Here is a 21,795-nt window from a genome sequence, read left to right as displayed (position 1 = left end):
TAGCATGATTTTTGTCATGGAGCTAGTGCCCACTACAGGGAATTATTAATAATCTATCAGCTGGGCATGGTGGCACACACCTGTAATCCCAACACTCAGGAGGCTGAGGCAGGAGGATAGTTGCAAGTTCAAGACCAGCCTGAGATATAAAGTAAGCTCAAGCCCAGCCTGAACTTCATAGTGAGACCCTGTCTCAAAAAGACAAAATAAAATAAAACAAATAAATAAAATAAAACAAAATAAAAAGCTATCATCTGTTCAGATATAAGCTAGATTCTGTTTCATGTATATATTGCTAATGTCTGTGCCAGAGATGTGAATTGGCAGTGAGCTGAGGTTGGGGATAGGCAAACACTTAGAAAACAAAAGTTATGTTCTCCCTTTCTAAGTAATCTATTTACAATATTTGTCTTTTTCTGCAAATGTCTTTATTGTCTCCTCTAACTATGAGGTTTCCATTTGCTTAGTATCTTTCCATCAGCAGCACTGTAAGTAGGAATGAGTCATTTCTTGTTGCAAAGATTTGAGGAATTAAAAAAGAAACTATGCAAATGGAGAGACTGATCACATGGTTGGACAGGCATATCCTGGAAACACTATATCTGTAGGTGGCCATTAATTTATAAGACTCTTTCATGTCATACTGTAGCAAACCAGTTAAAGAAATGAGTAGCAATACACTTACCAATAAAAAAAACTAAGACACTGAATGTAAGCAAAACATTACTCCAGTAGACAATAAGTCTGTCACAAAACCATGGATTTTCTTATAGAGGAGCCTATCAAGTCTTTGCTCAAAGATTATAATTCTTTTAAACCACTTTACTGATCTGTGTAGTCCTATCATACAGAAAATTGGAAGCAGCATAAAGCCTGGAAAGGTGGTGCATGCCTGTAATCCCAGCTACTCAGGAGGGTGAGGCAGGAGGACCACTTGAGTGCTCATGGTTAAGACTAGCCTGGGCAACATATCAAAACCTAGTTAGAGGCAGCAAATTTAAATAGAGACTATCAATGGAGATATTATTAATTACTAAAGGAGACTGGAAAACTATGCAAGGCACAAATTCAAAATTTGGAACAAGTTAGCATACCTTTGTGATTTTTAGGAGACTTTGAATATTGAGTATTTTAAAAGCACATGATTATTTAGATCAATTTTTAAATTTTATTTTAGAGGTTCTAGCAGGGGAGTGCAGCTGCTCACATACCCTTGATGGAGGAACGGTCCTTCTCTAGGGGGTGTTCATCCTCTTCGACTGAGCAGCTTCAGGAGGGATGCACATGGACGGACCACTGAGGGAGGAAGGGACACCCGCCCTGGCCACTCCACCCTCTGGCGATCAATGGGGTGACAGATGTTGCAGCCAGATCGTCTCACATCCTCTATTTTATTTCAAAGGGAGTAAAACTAAGTTAAATAAGGCCAATCAAAACAAAACAATGAAAGCAATACAGAACTTCAAAATAAGATAAAAGGAAATCAACAATGGCTACCATAATATACCATGTTATCTTCAAAATAGCTGCCCATACCATCAGATGTTCAAAAAAAATCAAACAAAACAAAACAGATTAAAACCAAACCAAACTAAACAATGAAAATGATACAGGACTTCAAAATGAGATAAAAGGAAATTAATAATAGCTACCGATACCATAATGCTTCTTGTTATCTTCAAAGTAGCTGCCCATACCATCAGAGGTAGGCATGTAAAATTAACCAAGCAGTACACCCACCAAGTTGCTTCTTTACTTCAGTTGTTATTTTTTCAGAAATTTCAGGTGTGTGGTTTCTAATTTCTACTATGTCTGTGTCTCCTGAGCTTGTTCTGTGTTGGCTGAAGGTCTGGGATTGTATTTTTCTCTTTTGTCTTAACATTTTCCTGTTTCTCCAGATGAGCCCACTGCTACATCCTGGGTGTTTCCTGCATTGGCTGCCAGTCCCTCTGTGTAGTGGGTTGGACGAGGTGCCTGGGTTCCTCTGATCGGGGTTCCTGGGGTGGTGTAGAGGAATGCCGTGGTGGCTTACCAGTGCCAATGGTGGTGGAACCTCAGGATATGGCTTCTTCTCCAGGCCCAAGACGGGCTCGCTGGATCTCTCAAGGCTGCTGGCATGGAGCCTTGGGGTGTGGCTTCTTCTTATTAATGCCATTTGTTCATAGGTTTGGTTTAGCTCTGATATTTATTGATTTTCTGTCTAGTTGATCTATCTCTCTGTGACAATGGGGTATTGAGATCTCATGTTACAATTGTATTATTATTTATCTGATTTTCCACGTCTACAATAATTGTCTTACATAGTTGGGTGCTCCTGTAGTGGGTGCATATATATTTATGACTGTTATGGCATTTGTGCTATCTCCAACTTTCTGACTCTAGTAATCTTGTATTATTGTTCCTTGCTTCATCACATAATTGGGTTTATTTCTCAAGGTCTCTTGGCTATTTTTGAGATATCTTTATCTTCACTAGCTGCAATTCTGTCTTCAAAATCTGAAATTCGTTCAATCTGTTGCATATACTTTCGATGGAGGCTTTAATCTCCTGAATCTCTTTTTGCATCTATTTGATGGATTCCATTATTCTCCTATGTCAGGCATTTTTTCTAGGTTCATCTTTGTCTAAGCTCCTCTATTGTTTTACTTGTGTCTTCTCTCTTAGCTTTGATTTTAAGCATCATTTCTTTTAGTACCTGAAAGATCATTTTATGTTTAGCTTTATCTGCTTGTTTTTTCACTTCTGTTGTTATCACAAAGTTCTGGTGTTTGATTTCCAACTTTATCCATCTCGCTGAATTCCGGGGCCTCCTGGAGCTGCTCCCTGCCTCTGCACCGTGCCATTCTCCAGCTTCTCTTTTTTATTTTGTCTTCTGTGTTGATGCCCACCAACCTCCCATGATACATGGCTCTCCCTCTAGGACTGAGGCCTCTCTTTAGGAGAAAAGGAGATGTCCATTCCTCAGGATGTCCTCCAGGGGTAGTTGGTTCTTTGTAGCTGTCCCAAGGACTTATCTTCTGGTGCTTACAGTTCTGTGATATTGTCTTGTCACATCCCAGAGATGTGCTGGATGTGGAGCCAGTCTCGGCCTCTGGATGTGGGGCTGTGGCGGGTCTTCTGTCTGTGGTGTCTCCAAAGTCCAACTTCCGTCTCCTGGCTGCTGCTTCAGACACTTTGACGTTACTGGCCTCACTGATTACTTTGCCATCCAAAGGTGTGTGTGTGTGTGCGCGTCTGTGGACCGGGCTGTTGTCCTGGGTGAGGGGTGCCCATTGGGCTTACCTCTTGAGGTCAGCCCTGCCATTGGGTGCGGACGGAGGGTCTCAGAGGAGCCCTGGAGCTGGAGCTCACTGTCTTCTGGCCAGCCCTGCCTTCTGGGATGTATTGGAGTGGCACACAGTGTGAGCTCACTCTAGATCAATTTTGATTATGTAATTTCTTAAAGGAAATGTCAATTTATATTCAGAATATCCTGTTCAACAAAAATTAATGAATTGGAACACATTTTTCAAAGACTTCCATCAAAATGATTTTTGAAAAGAAGTTAAGAAAAGAGACAGAGAGAAAGAGAGAGAGAGAGAGAGAGAGAGAGGAGAGAGAGAGAGAGAGAGGAAAAATCCCCAGCTGTGAATGGTGGTAGATACCTATAGTCCCAGCTACTCTGGAGACTGAGACAGAAGGATCACTTGAGGATGAGAGTTTGAGGACAGCTTTAGCAACACAGTGAAACTCTTTCCATACTTATGAATCAAAAATTAATTAAAATATATTTTTAAAAAGAAATATTTGGGTGTTGAGAAGGATAAATGTCATTATATGCTGACTGAGAAATGTAAGATTTTATGTTTATATCCTGCTCTAAACTATCTGGAAAAAAATTACAGACTTGGGAAAAATCTATTTTGAAGTCTATTTATTTTATGACTTTCAGGGTCTGGTGGGAAAATCCTTTAGTTCTTCAAATTCACTGGCAAGCAATAACATCTAGCTAATGTCTCCTCAAGGTCATTAGTTAATTGCAATGGTTCTCAGAAGCTGCTCTGCTGTGAGCTCTCACCGACTGTTGGAACTACAAACTGATCTTCATAGTGGATCTATCAACTGAGGGTGTCCATTGTTGCAGGGCTGTCCCACAGATACAAAGATGAATAAAAGGGGATCCCTGGAGAAGAGCAAATACAAACTGCTCAGAGCACCTTACAGGAATTACATGGAGATTAGGTACCGTGCTGACGCCACGTAGAGATCTTAATTCGCCCCGAGGTAACAGGGGTGTCAGAGGGGTAACATATAAATCCTGAGGGGTAAATAGGAGTTGGTGAGAATGGTAGCCTTGCCATTCTGGGCATTCTGCGCAAGGATGGTAGTCTGTGTAAAGGCATGCATGTGATATTATTCTGAATTTGAGACGACTCGTTTTGGAACACACAGTTAGAGCACTTGGGAGGAGCGATTGAGAGGAGCCTGAATGGCAGACTCTTCCTTTTTCCCCTATCATCTGTTTCCCTCTTTCATTTCCTCTGTCCAGATGAGATAAAGGACAGAGACAAGTCCACCAGCCTAAGCAGATGTCCAGTAGGAAATGAAAACAATAAGCCCATTTTACAGTTGAGGAAACTGAACTGACACACAAAGAAGTTAAACATCTTTCCTATTTTTGATACCCCTGTATTATATTTCTCTTCAAATTATTAAGAATATGCTTTCTGTATTGTTAGGTAAATTATAATTTTATTCATTATATCAAGAGAGCTCTTTTGTAAAATCTAGGAGAGAGGATTTCTTGATGACGTTTTTTAATCTTCATGAGGCAATGGTGCCATTTTTAAAAAAAGAATGTGTGACACATACCTGTAATCCTCACATTCTAGAATACTGTAGCAAGTGCTCACAAGTTCAAGTCCAGCCTGGACAACACAGCAAGACCCTGTCTCAAATAAAAAGTGAAAAAAAAGGGGTGGGGGGAGGCTGGGGAAGGCAGCCAATGCCAAGGCCCTAGGTTCAGTCCTCAAAACCACAAAAAATTCTTTATATGATTCACATTTCACATAATCTAGACACTTAAGGTGTGTAATTTAATAACTTTCCGAGTTGTACATTCATCATTACAATTAATTTTAATTTATTTTTATTTTTCAATATGAAATCTTAAGTGAATCCTTAAGTGATCATCCTTATTTACTTCCAACCTTTTCAGTCCTAGATAACCATTAATCTGTTTTCTGTACTTATAGATCTGTCTCTTCTGAACATTTCATGTAAGTGGAATCACACTATATATTGTCCTTTGTAACTCACTTTCACTTTGCATAGTATTTCAGGGTTCATTTATGTTGTAGCATTTCTTAGTAATTCATTCTTTTCGATTGTAGAATAATACTTCATTGGATGGATATATTACATTTTATTCAACCATTAGAAAATGAACATTTCAGGTGTCTTGATTTTTTTTACTATTTTAAACAATGATGCAATTCTACTGGTGTATTTGGGTTATTTGTATTATATTAGCTTGTTAATTTGATTAGTTCTGATTGGTACACAAGTATTGGTTTGTATAGGTAATTTGCAGGGACCTTTAATTATACTTGGAAAAATATTTCTTTAGTGAGTACTAAATGGGATCACAGTCTATTCTAACTATATAGTTTATATTAGGAGAGAGCTGAGCAGACAATGTGGAATGTGACCCAATGGATATGATTTTTCCACAGTTCTTTCTTGTTAGATTTAACATTCTAAGAGATGATAGATGGAAAATGACCACAAAGTACAAAACAAATGTACTTTGAAGAAATTTTGAGAAATATCTTCCTAAGCGAAAAGAGAATAAGAAACTTTTGGATTTAATCTTACAGAACGATGCAATTCAAGGACCATTAAATTGTGTATAATGTACAATCCTTGTTTTGCCAGACAGAAAAGTTTCCTGATTGTACTCTGGAGATATTCTAAAACATTTCTAAGGCTGCTGTTAAACTAGAAAATTGTGAAATGGTAAGTTTTCAAATAAGTTCCTGTGGACTTCAGTCTGGCCTAAAGTTTCCTGTTTTTACAATTAACTCCTCATGTTTCTTTGTTAAGTGCGTGCGTGTGTGTGCGTGCGTGTGTGTGTGTGTGTGAAACCTAAAGATAGACAGGAAGTTTTCAGGGCCATCTGGACCGAGAGGGGAATCCAGATTTGTGTAAGGGATGAAATGGGTACCAGATGTAATTGGAGCAGGAATGCTATGTTAATGTACTATTCCTGTGCTAATTAATTCTCCAATCACTACTATCCAAAATGCCTGTTATCTGCTATAATTGGTGTTAATATTTTCCAGGGTATTAGTCTACAAGCAAATCAGGTTGGTACATCTTAGGATAAAGACATGTTAGTGCAAGCATAAATATTTCCATATTATTTTATCAGACTCCTAGGGATTACAAAGACAAATGGACATGTCAAGCACTGGTTGCTTCTTCTCCTGCTTCCTACTTGGTGCCCCTCTCCATCTGCACTTTATTCACCAAATGAAGCACTGTGATTAAGGAAGAGTCATCAAAACAGAAGGAAAAGCTTGCTAGCAGCCAGGATGACTCAAGGCTGTGCACTGACTAGGGCAATACAAGGCTCTACTCTAGACCACTGCTGCCACAGTAACGCATCCTAATGTTAATCAAGATGATTTTAGACAGGTCATTTGTTTGTTTCTTTATTCCCCAAAGCAAGACCTTTCCTCCTGTATCTGAAACCAAGTAGGAAAGGTCAGGTTTTGACTTTTTACTAAATATTCCTCATTGGGGAAAACGATTAAAACAACATCAATGCTAACAACAATAATAGAACAGTTGCTATTAGCTGCCTGCCATTCATTGAACCTATTGTTTTCCCTGCGTTGCTAGGCTCACAACTGTAGTGCTGTAGTCAGGTAGACTCGAGTCAGTTGTCAACTACCTAATTCAGAAATTGTTTGGTTTCTTAATGTATAGTAAAAACATTTTAATGCTAATTCAAAATATCATATATTTAATGTAGATATTTATGTAAATGTAGACACAGCACACATTATCAAACTATAATACTATACCTTTTTCCTCGAAAGAATTATGCTTCATATAGTCATTATATCCCGAGGAAAGAAGAAATACTGATTTTGCTGGGGAACCTTTGAAGTTCTTTCGATGGTTCCAGTTGTGCAGAGCACAGAGATTTAAGACAAGTATATAATTTGTTTATCACCCAGCTTGGATGACTTCCAAATGTTTCCTCTTTGTAGCTCTTAATTGTGTTCGGGTATTTTCAATGGGCAGATACTAGACAAGAAAAGAAATAAAAAAAAAAAAAAAACAATGTCTGAGTAACAGTCGCTCCACTCAGGGCCTATCATGTTGAAAGACAGCTTTAGTTATATATTCACTTGCAACTTTCGAAGAACATGCATTAACATGCTCTAAAGGACTAGCTTCTTTTTTCTTTTCTTTGGAAAGAAAAGAGAACCAAGTTGCGTCTCAAGTCCTTCTGCTATTTGCTGCAGTGTTTTCTTATTCCGTCTGACGGGGCAGAAAGCATGCTCAACGGATCAAATCAAAGTGTCCGAAAAAAAGACTATCAGCATCCCTCGTGCTTCCTTCGTACCTCAAAGCAGGCACTCCGGGGAAAAAATAAACCGTAAAGAGGCTACGACGAGCTAGCAGACCGACCCCTTCCTCCGCCTTTCCATCCCCGCCCCCCAGGCCTGGCAGCCGTCCCGGGCGCGAGCGAGGCGCCGGCACCGCAGCAGCTGCAGCGAGCGCGCGCCCGCGGCGGTTGCCGGAATCTGGGCGGCGGCACGGCCGAGGCGCGGGCGCGGCGCTCGGGAGCGCGCTCTATGCAGCGGTTTTCTTCTCCCACAATCCAGAGGCAGCGGCGCGGGAGGGGCGGGGCGGGGAGGCGGCGGAGGGATACCGCGCGGAGGGAGCGGCGCTCTCGTCCGGACGGCGGGTTCGCGGCGCCGGGCTCGGCGGGAGAGGGGCGTGCTGCGGCACTGCGGTTCTGAGGCCGTTACTCGGCTCCTCTGGAGAGGGCGGAGGAGGGGCGGGAGCGCGGCGGCGATTTTGTGCCAGGGCTTCCCAGAGGCGCGCTGGAGAGGCCGGCGGGGCCCCGGAAGCCGGGCGCCTGGGGACACCCCTCGGGACCTCCCGCCTCGGGCCGGGGACGAGGGCTGAGGCGGGCGTGAGGGCCGCGGAGGGATGGTTGGCTCCCGGGGGGAAGGGGCGAGCCCTGCGTGCGGGTGGTGAGGGGAGCTCCGCGGGTCCGAGCGGCGCCGTGCCCACCGGAGAGTGGAACGCGTGCCGCGGGACGCGGAGGGCCAGCCCGGCGGCTCCGGGCAGCTGGGACGCGGGCTTGCCTTTTGGCTTTCGCCGGGGTTGATTCATTGGGGCAGTATCGGCGGTCCGCATCCTCCAGGAGCTGGGAAACCTTGACGGGCTTTTTGTCTCGCTGCTCCAGCCCCTCGCCCTGCCTCCTCCTCCAGATGCCTTTTCTCTGCCCCTTCCTTGCCCGGTACAGACGTTTCCAACGCGAGCTGCTGCTCGTGGGGCTGTGGAAGCCACTTCACGGGATTTCGGCTCCTGTCCCTCGGGGGTTTTTGAGGAGGGAGAGTCCCCCCCTTCTCCTCCTCTATGGGATTTTCCTCTCTAGCCGAAATGGACTTTAATTGATTTCTTCTTCAATGTTGAGTGACTAATTCCCTAGGCGTTTTTTTGTGGTAGTTCCTTTTTTTTCTTTACCCCCCAAACACATTATCTGTAAAATGGAGAACGAAATTTTTACTCCTCTCTTGGAGCAGTTCATGACCAGCCCCCTGGTCACTTGGGTAAGTAAACGTCTTTTATTGTACATTTTATTGCGTTATTTGTTGCTACAGAGATGGAGGTGGGCGTTCACGTCTTACTCATCTTTATATTCTAGGTTAAAACGTTTGGACCTCTGGCTGCAGGAAATGGGACCAACCTGGATGAATATGTGGCATTGGTAGATGGAGTATTCTTGAACCAGGTCATGCTCCAAATGTGGGTAACTTGTTAAAAAAAATACCATACTGTGAATTTTCAGACTTTATGTTTTAAAGCCCTAACGTGGTTCTTTGGCCAGAAAAATTGTGATTTAAGAATTGTATCTTGAAAGGAGGTAATCTTACGAGCCCAGCCCATTTATCACAACCTAGTAATGATACCTATTAAAATTGTGAAACTTTGATTTTTCATTCACACAACCCTGTTATTGTCATTTATTGTTACCAGTGCGGAAATGCAAACAGAATTGTGTTGTCTTTGGTAATTTGGTAAAAACCAGAGGTGAGTAGAGGAGGAGCTGGGGGATGGGGAGGAGATGGAGAAGAGAACCTAGTTTCCTCAAAGGAGGAAAAAAAGAAACCACTATGAAGTTAGCTGCATTTAATAGAAAAATTTTTCTTGCTAACCTTTCTTACTAACTGATGAAGTAATAGATTGCAGAAGAGAATTTCAGGCAGTTGTGATTGAAGAGCACTGTTGCTGTAGCAAATAATTTAAATGCCTATAATTAAGTCTGATCAGATGACTTACTGTGTGAATTGTTAGACTGCTAGATACTTAGAAAAGAGTCCTCTAAATGTATTTTTATAGGTTTTTAAATGCAAATAACTGAAGTCTTAACAACCAGATGGTTTAATGGGCAAATCTTTGTCTTTCATGTTGTACTATAGTTTGCATTAAGAATGTGTTTTAGAGATGGGAGTTGTATATATTTGAAAACATAACCATGGCTGGATCAGTGAAATAATACTGTTTTATCATTATAGGTATTGTAGCATACATATTTCTAAGAACATTAGTGTAGGGTACCAAACTGAATACAGTAGTGCTTAAAGTAGTGTGTATTTAGCTTTGTTTCTTGAATAGAATCTGACTACAAGAACAGTTTACAGCTTCTAATTTAAAAGACATTCCTCTTTACGTTGGAAGTTTGTGCATTATAAATAAGTACTCGTCAGTAAATAAGTACTGCTGTGATAACTACGTATAAAATTTCAATTCTGTATTTTGTTATAAATTATTTTTCTATTTAAAAGAGGCGCAAGTCAAACTGGGTGTGGTGGCACACAGGTATAATCCCAGCCTTTACAGCACTCCAGCAGCTGAGGCAGGGGAATCACCAGCAGTGTGAGTACAAGGTTAGCCTGAATCATACAGTGAGTTCAAGGCCAGCAGGAGCTAGGTGGTGAGAGCTTGTCTCAAAAAAACTAAAACAAACCCTGTGTGTTCAGAGATTTGTACTTTGGATGTAGAGAGATTGGTATATTGTTCTTCATGTAGGAATTGATCCCATTGGGAAATATTATACTATTGTATTTTTTCTAAAAATGTTTGTTTGTAATTTTTTTTTTGGTACCATGGATCAAACTCTCAACCTGGTGGTTGCTTACCAGGCAAGTGCTTGAGCCACTGAGCTAAATTTCCAAATGTTTGTTTGTATAGACTCAGCCTAAAATATTGGTTTGTATAGACTCAAAAAAGTATGTTATCAAATACGTATGGGTGTGTGTGTGTGTGTGTGTGTATATATATATATATATACACACATATAATTTTTTTTAGAAAAAGGAAAAAAGTGTAGTTATTGCTTCCAGAATTAGTTAATAAGTTTTTAGCAGATAACTCATAGAATTAGTTTCTCTTTGAACTGTCCTACTGTTTCGTAAGCAAAATGGTAGAATAATTTAATTGGTTATTTTAGGGAATACACTATCAAAGGAAACCATTATGATAGATACTCAGGACTTTCAGGTCATTTGCTTATTTTTGGACAAATCTTGAATTTGTGTGCTGAACCTTAAAAAATAGATGTATTCACAACATAGAAAAATGTTTACTTTCACCTTTAATGGTTTTTATTTGTACGGTTCTTTCTTCAAAAAATATTTAGTTATTTTGAGTCATAGTAATTAGCTAAGGTACTAAAAATAAACAGTGCTTGTTTCCAACTTTGAGTGCATTTTTATATTTTAAAAAATATGTATATTTTGAAAATAATGATATTTCAAAATAGTGCTTGCCAAGTTGTCAGGGTTTTCGGGAGAACCAGTTGCTTTCTAAACCTCAAAGTCAAAGCTACTTTGGTGTTTTCAGTTCCACCTTTCAGTTTCTTTTAAAAGTTTTTTCGGTGTCCTAATTCTGTTGCAGATGACCTATATAAATTAAAGGAAATTAAGAAAAAAGAAGTACACTTTAATTTAAAAAATAATAACTTGCTAAAAGCAGATCATTATCAATGGTAGGGCAACAAAACAGTGCATTAATTTAAAAGGCGTATTTTGCTAATTTTGAAATTATTAGGATTTTTGTTAAATATACTTTACTCAAATGACTGTGTAATTTAATGTAATCTATTAAATTGCTAGTTGAGACTCTATCCAGGAAGTTAAATAAAAATTAATCTAATTTCTAGATAATATTTGGTCATAGAATTTGTGAGCAAGAACCTTTTGGAAATGAAAGTATATATTTTTCTTCATGTTTCTTGTGCATTAAGTTTGTTGAACTTCTTGGATCTGTGGGTTTATGGTTTTTATGAATGTTTGAAACTTTCAGCCATCATTTCTTCAATTATATATCTATATCTCCATTCCTCTTTTCTCCTAGAATTTCAATTACATGTATATCGGATGGCTTGACATTGTCTTACTGATGTTCTTTTCAGCTACGAATTATTGATTGTGTGTTCTTGCTTTTTTGCATACCTGGTAATTTTTTATTTGATGTTAAACATTTAAATCTCACCTTGTAGGGGGCTGGGGATTTAGCTCAGCAGTATAAGCTCCTGCCTTGCAAGCAGACAGTTGTGAGTTCGATCGCTGGTACCGATAAAAAGGAAAAAGACCAAAAAAAAAAAAAAATCTCACCTTGTTGTTGTATACTGGATATTGTTATATTCATTTAAATACAAAAATCTTGAGCTTGTTAAATTAGTTGGAAACTAATCAGTTTGATCTTTTTAGGACTTTTAAATTTTCTTAGGCAGTACTGTTTGGTTGCACGATGGAGATAAAACTCAGTACTGTGGTTAATGGAAGCAGGAGCTATCTGGTATTATTCTTTTTAGTACTTTTGGTGCTTCTTTGCATGTCCTTGATAGTTTTCTCACTCTTAAGTATAGACAACCACTGAGCTGAAGACTTGAGGGACATCCTCAGCAGGTATTTCTCTTTGTGTAGCTCTTTTTGGTAACTCTGCCTTGTATGCTCTAGAGGCCTTGTCTCCAGGCACTGCTCCATGGTCCTCAGCTGGGGAGACCAGTTTGTACTGCCTGGTTTCTCTCTTCTCTGTCCTGTGGCCTGAACTCTTTCAAGGGGGTAAGCTGGGACAGCTGTTGATCTTAGGTTTGTTTCCATCTATCAGGGATCATCATCCTTTGTTGCCTAATGTCCAGTGTCTTGAAAGATGTTTCGTATGTCTTTATTTTTTTTCCAGTTGTTTCAGGCAAAAGTGTAAACTTGTTCCCATTAGTCTATCTTGGACAGAAGTAGAAATCTGTTTGTATATGTCTACATTTTTGCACTGCTTGCCCTATATTGCTTACTACTTTTAGATGTGACATAGACGTTCATTATACAAATATTATTGTGGAATTTTTTCATGTAAAGTATTAACTATAAGAATATTGATTAATTTAGTCATGTTGGTATTGGCAGTTTGAACTCAGACTCTGAACGTGAAACCTGACTTGTTCATGATATTAATTGACCTGTTTTACAGTTTTAGAGTTTGTTCTCTGACTTGGGATTCACCGTATTCAAAGATGAAATTTGATTTCATTGGGTAACCTCTTGCATCAAAGAATCTCTGTAAGGGCTTATGACGTGACATCATTCATCTTCAACTAATGTGAAGAGGGCAAAGCTGTTTAGGGTTCTAGAATGATAGGCCAACTCTTCTATGTGCTGCAGGGCATTTTTCTACTTCTACCAAATGACATTTTTTTCTCAGTGCTAGTTATCAGTCATAGAGTTTGGTGTCAGGGAGCAGAAATAATCATTTTTTGTTTGAGAAGTCATTTGGTTCTGTTACCAGTGTTGAATATTACTTGCTGTGAGTTTCTAAGGGATGTATGACTTTGTAGGTAGCATCATAATCTTAAAATTTAAGAAGTATGCTATTCGTATTACCTAAGCAGGTGAAAATATGGGTATGGTATGGTTTTTAAATACTGAGAAAATTGATAACAGTATCAGGATAATGTTTGAAATTGTTTTTGTAATTCAACCTGATTAGCTATAGAGATTTGTATTTAGAATATCTGGTAGTTGTGATAAATTTTTCTTTTAGGCTTGAGTTTGAAGTCATTATGAAAATTCTTTTTTATTTTATTTATCTAAGGGCCTTGCACATGCTAGGCAAGCACTCTACTACTGAGCTACATCCCCAGCCTGCAAATTCCTTTTTAATTAAAGCCCTGACCCCTAGTTACGCCAACTTCTTATTTTCTAGGCCTCAACTTGATAAAGTGTACACAAGAAACCTTTTGTTTAAGAGGCAGTTGACTGAGAAATGTTCCTTTGACCTAGCAAGTCATAAGATTTCAAAAGTCAATTAAAGCTGGGCATTGTGATGCATATTACCTTTAATCCTAGCAGTGAGGAGGCAGAGGCAGGTGCATCACCTCAAGTTTGAGGTCAGCCTAAACTCCACAGTGAGTTCAAGAACAGCCCGAACTACCTATCTAAAAAAATTAATTGGGTTTATGACTCTATAATGTAAAATGTATAAAATTTATAGAATGTCTGTATTAGTCATCTTTCCCATTTTTCGGACAAAATATCAGGTACCTATAACTTAGAGGAGAGGTTTAATTTTGCCCATGGTTGTGGGGTTTTGATGCATGTTTGGCTGGCTCCACGTCATAATCAGTATTGTAGAAAGGCATGGTGGAGAAAAGCTGCTTGCCTCCGGGCTGCCAGTAAACAGAGAAGAGAGAGTTTCAGAGGAACTTAATTTTCTCTAAAAGCATGCTCCAAAGTGACATGCTTCTTCCAAGCAGGCTGTACTCCTAATAGCACATCTAGCTGTGAACTGATTAGTGGATCAGTCCACTGGTAAGGATAACACTAGCAAGATCCATTCATCTCCCCAAAGCCCCACCTGTAAACACATGAGAATTTGGGGGGGGGCATTTTAGATCGAAACCGTAACATTGTCATCCCAAGGATGGCTCTGACTCTGACATTTGGTATGGTTATTCTCAGCTTTTCTCTTTGTGCCTTACCATTTTTGGTTTGATTTTTGCTTATTGCTTATTTAAAAATATTCACCAAGTAGTCAGAGTTGCACTCTTTTTTTGTTTCCCTGTTTCAGCTTCCCAAGTGATAGGATTACATTCTCAGAGTTGCTATCTTATTAACATGTTTATTCTCAGATATGTCCCTCACTCTTCGGTTGACACATTCCCACTGACTTGAACCATAAGTGGTACATGCTTGACTGTCCTATACTGCCCAGTGGGACAGCTGTATGTGTACCACTGGTGGTTCTGAACTGCCTGGCAGCAAGACATGCACAGCCACATTGTGTGAATGTGTTAATGGAAAAACTACTGACTGATGCTCTTATCTTTGAGCTTGTCTCTAAATCTTTAGGTTTTCTTTCCATGTGTGATGACATGCAACTTGGTAAAACATGTATTTTATCATGTATTTCCTCTTTAAAATGATTCTGTAGGTCTCTATTGCCTTTAGAGTAAACATAACAGTATTATTTAAGTATTCAGGCATCTTGGTGATCCTGCCGCTGCAGGCTTCTGTAGTTAGCACTAATCCTCAATGAAAAGTTTAAGATTGAGCAAGCTGACCGTTCCCAAAAATGCACTGTGTTCTTCTGTGCCGTAGGCTATATGTCGCTCCTCCTTGTGCTTCTATAGGACCCTGTATATATTTGGTGATAACATTTTCCTCACTATTCTTGACTTGCTTGACTCTGCTGATAGCCTGTGAGCTTCTTTGGAGGCCAAGGACTGTATCTTTCATCTCTATTCCTAGTACAGTGTTCAAAATACAGTGGCTTCTTGATATATTTCTGTTGATGAGTAATAGATTTATAATAAAAGTGGGATGAATTTGAGCTTTTAGATCTAGGTGTAGTTGTAGCTGTGTGATTATTAATGTGCACATTTAAGCAATTTAATCAGTATCTTCAAATCTGTATTTGTGAGATGGGAGATATTTTCTTTTGAGACAAGAAGGATTGGTCATAATCTTAACTAAGGCGTGGACAGTATCTGATTTGTCTTTCCTGACCACTATAAACCTAGTGCTGGTTGCTCTCATTGTTATTCTTTTTTGTACCACACTTACCTATTTAAGTGACAGTTGCTCACAGTTTAGTTTTGTATGACTGGTCTTGGTGTAGCTGTACATATATAGCTGTCTGACCTATAGTAAGTTACTTTTGAACTTACTCATTTATATACTGGGAATAAAAATGAACCGCAAACTTAAGAAAACAATTAGGAAAATTTGTGTACAGTATTTAGCATATAGTGAGTATTCAGAAAATGTTAGCTCTTGAGCAGAAGGTCTCTTTTGCTAGGATCTAAATATAGTACTCAGTGAGAAGGATGAAAGAAAAGTTTGTTCAAAGATCATTTCATTCAGTGGTTAGCTTCCAAATGCTTACTGTATAACAAATGTTTGATAAATGTTGGGGTATTATGCTTTGTCTATACCAGTAAGGAGGAAGAGTATACAAACATACTATAATATAGTATCTGTGCTAGCTAGTGGACTTACAGTCCTTATACAGAATTGGACAGAAGGAAGTGGTTTAATGAAAGAAAGACTTTTTGGAGGAGGTAGTGTTTGAGCTGGATATGAAGATTAACTAGGTATAATCTGTGTGAACCAGAGTAATAAACATGAGTAGAAGAGTGGAATTGAAAACACAATAGAAATACATGAATATGTGAATAAAAGTAGTGGAATCAGGAGATTTGAGGAATGTGGAAAAATTTTGCAAGACTCTTGGGAAGAGATCACAAAGGGAGTTAAAGATGAATATAAATATGGTCATGCAGGGATGATGTCTTGTTTGAAATCTAGAAACCATGTACTTCCAGAGGAGCCAGTCAGTGTGGTTGGGTAAGCAGTAATGTTAGTTGCTCAGAAACTAACAAAAAGATCTGTGGAATGTATTCACAATTGGTGATTGATAAGTAGGTGTGGGGTGGGAGTACTGGAGAAAAGGGAATAATTGAGTTCTTATGTCAGTAGGATGTGAGCATTAAAGTGAACAAGATAGCAGATGTCACCAGAAGGTCATTGGCAGACTAGATATTACAGTAAGAATGAGGGAAGATGGGCTTGGTGGTACATACCTGTAGTTCCGTCACTCTGGGAGACCGAGCAAGAGGATGACGGATTCAAGCCCAGCCTAGGAAACTTCGTGAGACCCTGTCTTAAAAAAATTTTAAATAGCTGGGGTTGCAGCTGTATGTGAAGACCCACGATCAATTCCTAGTACTGCCCAAGTAAGGAAGGGAAAAAGAAAAGAAGCAAGAGAGAGTAGAAAAACATGTATTGAATCAGGAGAGCCTTACAGAATTTGAGATTTTGAAGGTTGCACTTGTGAGCAATGACTAAGGACAATGTTAGGCCATTGCTAATGGTGGGTAAAATGGATTAGAGTCAAGATAACTAAAGTTGAGAAGGAACTTCCTGTATTGTTCTCAATGAACCTACTATTTATTTATTCACTAACACTAGAGGTAGAAATGAGTATTCAAAAATAAAATAGAAAAGACAATAAGTAGCTAATTTTAATGGTGTTATAACTGAAGAATAATTTAGTAATGGAGAAGGATAAAAACTGGTAATTTATAACTTTTTATGTAAACATAATCCTTACCTTAAAATTAAAAAAATATATAACTTTGTAAAATATCTCAGTACTTCTAAAGGAAAAGCAAATCGAAGTGGTATTCCTAGTGAAAAGTAGAAAAATAAATTGAAATTCACACTGTCATTGATAATATAATTATCTCCTTTTCCTGAGTAAAGAAAGAATAAAGAAGGATGGTCTAGTATTAGGTTTTGGATTCTAGTCTTCGATTAATACCTGGCTTATTATAAAGTCTTGAAGAATAAGACATTATAAAGAAAAACCACTGTGTTTACCAAGACTGATTAATAAGAGAGAACTTCAGTAAAATCCCACTTAACTGGAAATGTTCAGGAAATGTGGGATGTTGAGTTTCCCCACATGTGAAAGTTAATGTTTTCCAACTCTCAGTAAAATCTTTACAAATTAGACTATATTTCCATCTTAGTAAATATATGCATATAATAATTCAGAAGTTCAAGTCTTTTAATAATATCTTTTCATTTTTAAAAAGCTAACATATTTATGTTATCAAATGTATATCCTAAGACAGATAAATCCATAGTGAATTCCCAGCTATTAGTATTAATGAGAGTAGATGAGGGAGTCCGGATGTTGATGTTGGATTTGGCCTCTGGAAGTATAGCTAGTCATGGAGGGAGGAATTTAGATTTGATTCCAACTTTGAAGGATATCTGGACTTAGGTAGGTATAGATAGGAGAGGAGAGTATTTTAGGTCAGACAAAAAACTTGAGGGAAAAGCACCGAGTATGTATAACTTGGGAAATGGTGAGACTAGCTTTAGTAGAGCATCCATGTTGGAGAATGGTAGAATATAAACTTACATAGGCAAGGCAAGCCAGATTATTGGAAGCCTGAAAGTTGCCCTGTATAATATAGGCTGCATGTACCAGGCATTAGAAAAGCATTTAAAGTTCCTTGTTAGATTAAAATGTTATTTTAGGAAAATATTTTAGTATTAATTTGTAAAATACATGGACTATAGAATTTTTTGCTCATCTAATGTTGAGCACAAACTATTCTGTTATGAAGTTCTGAGAACACATCAGTGAATCAGTGCAACTTAAATGTAGTAGTGCTTGAAGCAAAGGTTGGGGAATAGGGAGGGAAGTAAGGGTATTAATGGGTGACATCCAAACTTACGGTGAGGAGGGCCTCGAACAAATTGGGTTATATGTTAAGGAAGGAGCAAATTTAAGAGCTACTACACAAAAAAATTGATATATTCTGGATATAAAGCTGGATGCACCATTAATTCCTGCTACTTCGGAGACTGAAGCAGGATGATCACAAGTTTGAGCCCAGCCCTGGCAATTTTAGTGAGACCCTGTCTCAAAATAAAAGGTAAAAAAGGATTAAGGATATAGCTCAGTGGTGGATTGGTTTCCAACGTGAGGCCCTAGGTTTAGTCTCTTATTATCACCAAAAAAGAAAAGAATTAAGAATATAGGGTGTAAATGGCAGGGAAGAATAAAAGATGTTGCTAAGGGTAAAGCTGAGGAGATTGGCTATTTTAAAATAGGTATTTATTGGGAAAATGTGAGGTTTGGATACTTAATTTAAATAAAAATTTGTTTTTCATGACTTTTAACTAAAATCATCTAAGTGTTTAAAACAACAGTGTGTTTTGACAGTGCTACCTAATTTTATATAAGAATATTTCAATTTTGTATTTGTGCTCTTAATTAAATTTTCATTAAAGCACATACATTATTTTAAAATTTAGTAATAGTTTTAAGCATATGTAACTACAATTCTTTGGAGATTGAAATGCTTGGAAGTACAGGCTATAACTTATTTGAGAGACTTAATTCTCTGTTAATTAATTTGCACTTATTTGTTAAACTTAGTAATTGTCATACTTCTAATTGAAGATTCAGAGTTTTACTTGTACTAAAAGAAAAGGCTCCAAGCATGCTTCTGAAATAGAACTTACTGTCTTTAGTGCTTTTTCTGTTATTGAGAGTACTTATATAATTATTCTGTTTTATATATTATTCCTTTTTTTTTTTTTTTTTTTGTACTGAAGATCAAACTCATGACCTTACGCTTGCCAGGTGGGCACTTAATGCCGCTGAGCTAAATCCCCAGAATAATATGTAATATTATTTGTTACTGAGTTGTATTCCAAAAGGAAATCCTGATCTTATTTGTGTAATTCTCCCTATTTTTTGGTGGTTTTTAAAAATTTCTAAAATGGAAAATTTATTTTAATAGTTAATGTTAAAAACTTCGTTAAAGTCCAGTGTTGAGTATCTGACTTTTTTCTTTTGAACATTCCATTATCTATCGATTTTATTATTGATGACTACTTTCAAAATATGCTTAAAATTGTAGGTTATTCTTTTAAAAATACTGACCTATTTTATTTTACTAAGTTGGAAGTCCTCAAGACAGCTTGTTTCTTTTGGGCCATTTGTAGACCAAGTTGCAAGTTTCTTCAACTTCTCTTACTAATGATTCATTTGTTTTCTGTAGTGTGTACATGTCCTCTAGCTTGATTTTAGTAAGTTACATATTTCTCAGTGTTACTTACATGTGTGGCTTTTTTCTTTTTTAAAAAAATTGTGTTTCTTCAGTTTTGTCTGTCGTTAGCAGTACTTTGTAATAGGCATTTTGCCGTTGGTGAGTTAACTAACACTGATCCTTTTGAAACACTTCTCTGTGCACAGAAAAGACAAAAGGTACGATAACACTGTTCCAGTTTTAGGAGACATTATATTTTTAAAGATGTCGTTTTTCCATTGCAGACTGGGGATTGAACCCAAGAACTTCACACACAAGTATATCCCTAGCCTTTCTAAAATTAACTTTGAGGCAGGGTCTCATTAAATTGCTCAGGCTAGTCTTGTACCTGCAATCCTTCCTCCCAAGTGCCAAAATTACAGCCATGAATCTAGGTATGGCCTTTTTTTTTTAATACTAGAGAAATCGATGATTTAAAAATGTCAAATTGAAAAGCTTACTCTAGGTAAGTTTCTGTAACTATGTTTATTTTGGCTCATTAGTTAGAAGAGATATCATTTAAAAGTTATCTTAATTTTTGAGAGCTTCATTGCTTCTCAAAAAATGACAGTGATACCTGTCACCAGTATTTAATCAAAGGAACTATTAAGATTACCTGAAGAGGGGAATTCAGGTTAAGAATCTGCTCTGTTGAGTTTCGTAGTATGGGGGGAAAGCCATAGTGGTTAAGTCTGGCTCTAATTAAGGGGAATATGTAACTCTCACATCAGCCCACTTTGAGATTCCTTGAGTCTGTAGGGCTGACTGAATCTGGATCAAATACTGTACTGCCTTAGAATATTGAATAGAACAAGTGAAAACAAAGCCTCTTTGACTGCCTTTGTGACCTGTGTTAAGGTCTGAGGACAGTGAGTAAATAGTCAAACAGCTGTACCAAATCATACTGATCTTGTAGCTGTTACATTGTTTCACAGTAAAAAAATACAAATCTCTTTTCACTTTTTAAGTGAAATCTCTTTTCACTTTGTTCTTGATCAAGCAGTAAAAGTTACTTTATTGTCTTGACCCTTGAATCATTACATGGCTCTCTTACATTTTGTGGGACAAAATGGGAAGTATGTATAAAACAGTTTTGTTGCACAATGAGGTATGAATGTTATCACAAAGAATAATTACTGATGAATTTTTGAGGTGCAAACTGAATAAGACTTGTGGAATACCATTTTTTACTTGAAATAACAACTGTCCAACTATGAGTATTAGATATTTATTTATTTTTTAAAAAAATGATTAAAGTGAGCCTGTCACTTTAAGGAAACTGATTATATTTGTTGTCAGTGATAAAATTTGAATTATAGAAAATATTAGCTTGCTAGTTTCTCAGTAATTAAATTCTAATGAGATCACAAATGATATCAATAACTGTGATTTTAATACAATGTGCTTATATTTGGAAGATCTATATAACTCAAAGAACCGGTATCTTTTAAATGACCAGTGTGTGATAATGAGAAGTCTGCATGTGGCCACTTAACATGCCAGATAGACCAATGGATTTTAAAGTCAAACAAAATAAGAAAAGCTCATTAATAAGGTTTTATAGTCTACTTTAAGAAAGTACCTCTTACTAAGGAAAACAATGTATCACAATACATTACATGTAGAAACAGAAGAACCCATCTATTTTCTGTTTAACCAAAGAGATTTACAAGGATGTAAAAGAATGGAGGGCTGGGGATTTAGCTTAGCAGTGTTCAGTGCTTGCCTTGCAAGCACTTGGTCATGGGTTTGATCCTCAGTACTGATAAAAAAAAAAAGAATGTCACTTCCCTTTAATCTTTTTTTCTGTTTTGGAAAAAAGTTACCTATTATAAAAATGCTCTTGTTTAACATTGTGATAAGCTTGTTATCATTAGGTGAATAATGAGTTCTTAAATTTAAAATTCTGATTGCTAATGTAAATATAGATGTATAATCCACATAAGCAAATGTTATTTAGGGGATCTTCAATAATTTTTAAGAGTTGAAAAGGAATTCTGAAGCAAAAAGTTAGAAAACTGCTAGCTTCTTAATACTTAAAGGGCTCATGTTGGCTTATTCTGTAAGAAATAAAGGGTGCTTCAACTATTTTATCTAGTTGAGGTATAACTAATGTATATGTAGAGTTTAGATTATGATTATTTTGTGTTCATTTTGCAATTTTTAAATTAAAGCATTACTAGTGTTTGTTAATTGAGTAGCTGTCATACTGTGCTGCTAGCTCAATCCTAACCTGCTTAGATTATACTGTAGTTTGTCTTATACTTTTGAGCAGGTAACTCAGTGTGTGAAATTATGAAAGTAAATACATCAAGGGAGCTGTATCTGTAATCTGTATGTGGTACAAGAATGATGATTCAGTCATGCTGAAGACCAGACTAGTCAATATTTGTGAATAA

At 37.6% G+C, this 21,795-nt stretch overlaps 1 protein-coding gene across 12 annotated transcripts in view; it reads left to right on the top strand.

Moving 5' to 3' along the window:
- The first annotated feature begins 8,048 nt into the window (after positions 1–8,048).
- The window catches only part of Ccdc88a (coiled-coil domain containing 88A), a 141,581-nt gene continuing 127,834 nt past the window's right edge, over positions 8,049–21,795 (top strand). For 5 of the 12 annotated variants that reach the window (XR_010040548.1, XM_063229401.1, XM_063229405.1 and 2 more), the window contains exons 1-2: positions 8,057–8,837; positions 8,933–9,033. Coding sequence is in view for 11 of the 12 variants with exons in the window: in XM_063229401.1 (XP_063085471.1) it covers positions 8,775–8,837; positions 8,933–9,033 (164 nt within the window). In the remaining variant the exon portion in view is untranslated. Of the gene's footprint in view, positions 8,838–8,932; positions 9,034–21,795 lie in introns of all 12 variants that reach the window. The other 7 variants (XM_063229404.1, XM_063229406.1, XM_063229402.1 and 4 more) reach the window with 4 other exon arrangements.

This window comes from Cavia porcellus, unplaced genomic scaffold (genome assembly GCF_034190915.1).
Source record: "Cavia porcellus strain 051 isolate PalLab524CR breed Dunkin Hartley unplaced genomic scaffold, mCavPor4.1 scaffold_18, whole genome shotgun sequence".
Classification (NCBI taxonomy): domain Eukaryota; kingdom Metazoa; phylum Chordata; class Mammalia; order Rodentia; family Caviidae; genus Cavia; species Cavia porcellus.
The sequence above is the reverse complement of the archived record's forward strand: the minus strand, read 5'-3'. Positions and strand labels throughout refer to the sequence as shown.